General features: G+C 42.1%; 1 protein-coding gene across 1 annotated transcript in view; it reads left to right on the top strand.

The window, feature by feature from the left end:
• The window catches only part of LOC103121229 (beta-galactosidase-1-like protein 2), a 58758-nt gene extending 53950 nt beyond the window's left edge, over positions 1-4808 (top strand). Inside the window, exon 21 of the mRNA XM_016191942.2 lies at positions 4502-4808. Coding sequence (XP_016047428.2) covers positions 4502-4509 — 8 coding nt within the window. The 3' untranslated portion in view covers positions 4510-4808. The remainder of the gene's footprint in view (positions 1-4501) is intronic.
• Positions 4809-6000: the final 1192 nt, after the last annotated feature.

Below are 6000 nucleotides of genomic sequence, written 5' to 3' on the forward strand. Positions count from 1 at the left end.
GTTCCAGGACACATTGGTGAGGTCTTCTTTCTGACTCATTTAACATGATTTCTTCAAGCTTCATTCAAGATGAGGTGAAGAAGGTGAATTCACCTTTTTTAATAGTTGAGTAATTTTCCATAGTGTATATAAACCACAACTTGCTCAGCCACTCATCTGTTGTTAGACACCTGGGTTGCTTCCAGGTTTTGGTTATTACAAATTTTGCTGCTATGAGCATAGGTATACACAAATCTTTTTGGATGGGTGTGTTTGGTCCCCTAGGATATATCTCCAGGAGAGGAATTTCAGGGTCATAGAGAAGGTCTACTTCAAGCCTTTTGTTAGTTTTCCAGACAGCTCTCCACAGGGATTGGATGAATTTACATTTCTGCCAGCAGTGCAGGAGGGTTCCTTTGTCCCTATAATCTCTCCACCATTTGTTACTGCTACCTTTTCTGATTCTCACAGGAGTGAAGTGGTATCTCATTGTTGTTTTTATTTGCATTTCTCTGACAATCAATGACTTGGAGCATTTTCCCATGTTTGTTGGCCTTTTGGACCTCTTCTATGTGGAGTGTTCTGTCATATCCTGTCCCCATTTTTGGATGTGGTAATTTGTTTTCTTGTTGCTGAGTTTGGTGAGTTCTTTAAGTATTTTGGTTATTAGCCTCTTGCTTGATATATGGCATATAAAGATCTTCTGCCATTCTGTGGGAAGTCTCTTTGTTAGGGTGGTGGTTTCTTTTGCTGTGAAGAAGCTTTTTAATTTGATGTAGCCCCACTGATTTATTTTTTATTTAGTCTTCTTTGTAACTGGATTCATTTCATTGAAGATGCCTTTAAAATTTAGTTGGACCTAGACCAGGTAGAACAGAAGCAACCAGTGGCACAGCTATATACTAGATGCTGGGTATTATACAGCAAACCATAACAAAGGGACTTTACAAAGTTAACCCAATTACCAAATAATATGATGATAACAATAACTGTCCATTTGTCTTCTTGAACCCTAAGGCAGCAGGAACCTCACATTTCCATTATAGAGCCTATATTTCCCCCAGTCCTGGAACCTTAGGGTGGGGCCCACTTTCCTGCATGCTTCTCTCAGTCCATATCAAATAATATTGCATCCGTCGATCGCAACCTAATCAACGCAACGAGTGCCACCCCAGCATGCTTCACTTCAGACTGTGTCCAGAGACTTCAGGTGTGGAATGACAACCCTCACTCAGTTGAGACCTTTCTTTTCATAGTATTCTCTAATTCCATTCCAGGTGTTCCACTCCCCAATGAAGTCCCCCAACCTAGATATAGTCCAGGTCCCCTGAGATAGAGCATATGTTCACACGTGTCCATAAACCAGTGAAAAATATACACCTGAAAGCGGAAGTACACAAGAGTCTGCAGTGAGTACCCCCCCAACACTTCATCTGCACTATTCCAGTCTTTAGGTCCATCATTGCTCAACAATTTGTTTGGCTTTGTATGTTAACTCTCTGTTCAGCCACCAGGTTCCAGATGCCAGCATGATGCCAACCAGACTTCCCTGGACTGACGACCCCACCAATGTGTCCTGGAGCTCTGCTTCCCCAGAGACCCACCCTACTAGGGAAAAAGAGAGGCAGACTGGGAGTATGGATCAACCAGTCAATGCCCATGTTCAGTAGGGAAGCAATTACAGAAGCCAGACCTTCCACGTTCTGCAACCCACAATGACCCTGGGTCCATACTCCCAGAGGGATAGAGAATGGGAAAACTATCAGGGGAGGGGATGGGATATGGAGATTGGGTGTGGGAATTGTGTGGAGTTGTACCCCTCCTATCCTATGTTTTTGTTAATGTCTCCTTTCTTAAAAATAAAATAAAATAAATTTAGTTGGATCAACACTCCTGCCAATATTTCCCTCTAAGCATTTGATAGTTTCTGGTCTAACATCCAAGTCCTTGATCCACTTGGAATTTACTTATTTTTATATACAAATGTAATTTTATTTAAAAAAAACTTTTAATTTGTTTCGATACAATTTTCAGATCTATTCTGAAAATGGAATGTGTGTACAGAAGAAGGCTGCAATATATAAACGTATGACATGGTAAATGTCCTACAAATTACTTTATTTTATTTTACTTTTTATTTATAAAAAGGAAACATTGGCAGAACCATATGATAAGAGGGGTACAACTCCATATAATTCCCACCACCAGAACTCTGTATCCCATCCACTCCCCTGATAGCTTCCCTATTCTTTAACCTTCTGGAAGTGTGGACCAATGGTCATTGTGGGATGCAGAGGGTAGAAGGTCTGGCTTCTGTAATTGCTTCCCCACTGAACATGGATGTTGATAGGTTGATCCATACTCCTGGCCTGTCTCTCTCTTTCCCTAGTGGAGCAGGGATCTGAGGAAGCAGGGCTCCAGGACACATTGATGGGATTGTCTGTCCAGGGAAGTCTGGTTGGCATCATGTTAGCATGTGGAACCTGGTGGCTGAAAAGAGTTAACATATAGAGCCAAGCAAGTTGTTGGCTAATCATGAACCTAAAGGCTGGAATACTGCAGATGAAGAGTTGGGGAGGTCTCTATTTTGTAGATAGCTAATAGGCATATTTTAGTTATATTCCAAAAGTCTGTGACTATACTAGTTTTTTTTTTTTCCCCTGAGCCTGAAACCTGATATGTAGGTGGGTCCAAGTTATTGTCTGGGGAGATGATGTCATGGCTGGAAAAAGGACCAGAAAGCTGGATCAGGGAAGAGAGTAGCTTCCTAATATGGGAAAGGTGTATAAATATTGTTGACTGTAAACCCCATTGATTTGATGTGATCTGGGTCCCATAATTAGCTTAGGAGCCTATGTGACCTCTGCATCCCTATAGGTCTGAGCTCACATTCTGTGGTCATGAGTAGGAACATTCCAAGCTGTGCCAATTTCAGGACCCATCTTCCTCAGATGTAGCATAGAGTATGTTGTCCATCCTCCCTTTGGAGGATGGAACATTTTCTACTGTTGTTGATCCATGTCGGAGGCAAGGTCCTATGGGGACCTACAAAGGTGTCTATTGTGTTGTTCCTGATAGAGATGACCAGTAACAATGGAGAGAGGGATCTATTTGAAGTCTAATGTCAGTTTGGGAATCTCAGGACTCCTCAAAAGGGCCCCAGCTGATGGGGTGGCTTGATAGTGACTAAAGAGTCACCGTTAAAGTGTGCCAGTCTCTTGCCTTTATTCAGCTTTTGTAGTCCTTGCTTTGATGAGGTTAGCTTTGGAGTGAGTGAAGGAAGTGTAATAGGAAGTAGGTGAGGAGGGTTTTGAAGTCTAAGTAGACACTATTTCATTATGAACTTTATACTGACGGACTACAGACTATTATGTACTTTTGCTTTCAGATATATATTTTATCCTAATTTATGGATACATGTGAACATATGCCCTATCTCATGGAACCTTGTCTATATCTAGGTTTTGGAACTTTGTTAGGAAGTGAACCACCTGAAATGGAATTAGAGAATCCTATGAAATGAAAGGTCTCACCCAAGTAATGAGGCTGAAAGGTTGACATACCATGGCTGATGTCTCTGGACACAGTCTGACGTGAAGCATGTGTTGATTAGGTTGGGATCAGCGAATGCAATATCATTTGGTATGAATTGAGAGAAGCATGCAGGAAAGTGAGCCCCACCCTAGAGGTTCCAGGACTGTGGGACATATAGGCTCTATAGAGGAAGTGGGGGTTCCTGCTATCTTAGGGTTTAAGAAGGCTTAGTTATTGCTGTAATCAAATTATTTGGCAATTGGGTTAACTTTGAGAAATATCTTTGTTAGGATTTGCTGTATCATACACAACGTCACCATAATTTATATCTTTGACATTATTTGTATATAGCTGTTCCACCGGTTGCTTCTGTTCTCCCTGGTCTAAGCTTTTAAGACAGTCAACATATGAAAGACTCAGCCTATGGTCTGTGCATTAAAAAGTTGAGGCATTCAATCAATTTTTCCTCTCTTATAATAATAAATAGTGATTTATATGACTACAGGTTAATAGGAGTGTACATAAACACCATTCCCACCACCAAAAGACTGTGTCCCATCCCATCCCATCCTCCCCCGCCCCAGTAAAGCCAAACATCCTCCCTCACCCTCACCACAGCCTGGAGCCTCTTACATTTTAAAAATATTTTTCAATTATGTACTTTTTCTGAGAGAGAGAGAGCGCTGCAGCATTATTCCACTACTCATGTAGCTTCCCTTTGCAGGTGGGGACCAGGGACTTGAACCTGGGTTCTTGAGCATGTTAACATATGTACTCTACGGTGCACTCCCACCCAGTTTTTCCTCTTAAAATTTATTAAAATTTTTAAAATTTATTCTTTTTAAAATTTATTCCATGAGACAGGGCAGGGTGGGGGTGGGGGTGTAGGATACTGGGGATTTAAGTTGAGAGTTTCTGTATCTGAATCCAGAATTCTACCACTATGGCACCTCCCAGGTTATCAAGCCAGACTTTCTTGCTTTTTCAGGATATTGAATATTGAGTGGTGTGACATAAAGGAAATTGACTGTATCGGGATCATGAGTACCTACCAGTCCTGACATATCCATCTCCTGGATTCACCTGTCTTTTTTGTATACCGCAAACCCTGCTTTGGGTCTACTCCCCATTTCCTCATCTGCCAGCACATTCCTCTTTTACTATAAACTAGCTGACCTATTTCTGATGCTTCCTATACTTTGCATTGTTGTACTAAAAACTGTGATAACTAAATAAAATGTTGAGAAAAAAAGCATGTTCAGGCTACTTGATTCTACAATGTAAATCTAAAGAGAAAGTGATTCTTTATGAGAAATCAGATAAAAAACTCAAATCAATGCACAAAACGACAGCCTGTAGATGCTTTGTATTATTAATGTAAAAAGGGAAACTGTTCCCTTTTTATCATCTAGAACTTATTCCATACAATGCTTCTCCACACTCAAAGAAAACCCTGCTTCTGGGGGTTGGGCGGTAGTGCAGTGGGTTAAATGCAGGTGACACAAAGCACAAGGACCAGCATAAGGATCGCATAAGGATCGCATAAGGATCACCGTTCGAGCCCCACCTGCAGGGAGTCGCTTCACAGATGGTGAAGCAGGTCTGCAGGTGTCTTTCTCTCCCCTCTCTGTCTTCCCCGCCTCTCTCCATTTCTCTCTGTCCTATCCAACAGTGAACGACATCAACAACAACAATAATAACCACCACAACGCTACAACAACAAGTGCAACAAAAGGGGGAAAATGACCTCCAGGAGCAGTGGATTCATGGTGCAGGCACTGAACCCCAGCAATAACCCTGGAGGAAAAAAAAAGAAAGAAAACTGCTTCTATGAGACTTGTGCCAACCAACTCACCAGTTGGTGTTTCTCTATATCTTCTAATGATTCTTTTATTTCTGGTGCCTCGAATTCATAACTCTGGCAGATTTGGTGTTTGACTCCCAGACATTCTATGGATTGACACAACCTTTTGAGTCACAGAAAAGAGCTGTAGGAGCTGAGTGCCTAGAGTACTAGGAGGTAGACTTGGTGGCCTAGCATAAGCAAGCAAAGGTTGCTACGGAGCATTATTTTTTCAACTTACTGAAGATCTCAGAACGGTATGGGAGGGTGGGAGAGTATGTCACCATGGGGAGGGGTTAGTTCTGCATTAAGACCAACAGGGAAGATGCCTGAGCCAAGACCAGAAAGAATTTAAGCCCCAGAGACTGATCTCTGGTTGCAGCCAGGATGAGGCAAGATGTTTCAGAGGCTGCAATCCATCCAGAGTCAAGGTCACAACTCCAGCAGCATCTGTGTGGACAAGGGCCTGGCCAATCCACAGAGGTCAGAGGGCAAGTACTTCCTGCTCAGCCTCTCCTTCCTTGCTCCAACCCAAAGCTGTAGCTCTCTGTCTGAGGAAAAATACTTTGATGAACATTTTCAAGAAAACAGTAAAGATAGTAGCCAGTCTCCATTCCTCTGCCAGCATCTTCTTCCAGAACACC

Source organism: Erinaceus europaeus, chromosome 20 (genome assembly GCF_950295315.1).
Source record: "Erinaceus europaeus chromosome 20, mEriEur2.1, whole genome shotgun sequence".
Taxonomy (NCBI): Eukaryota; Metazoa; Chordata; class Mammalia; order Eulipotyphla; family Erinaceidae; genus Erinaceus; species Erinaceus europaeus.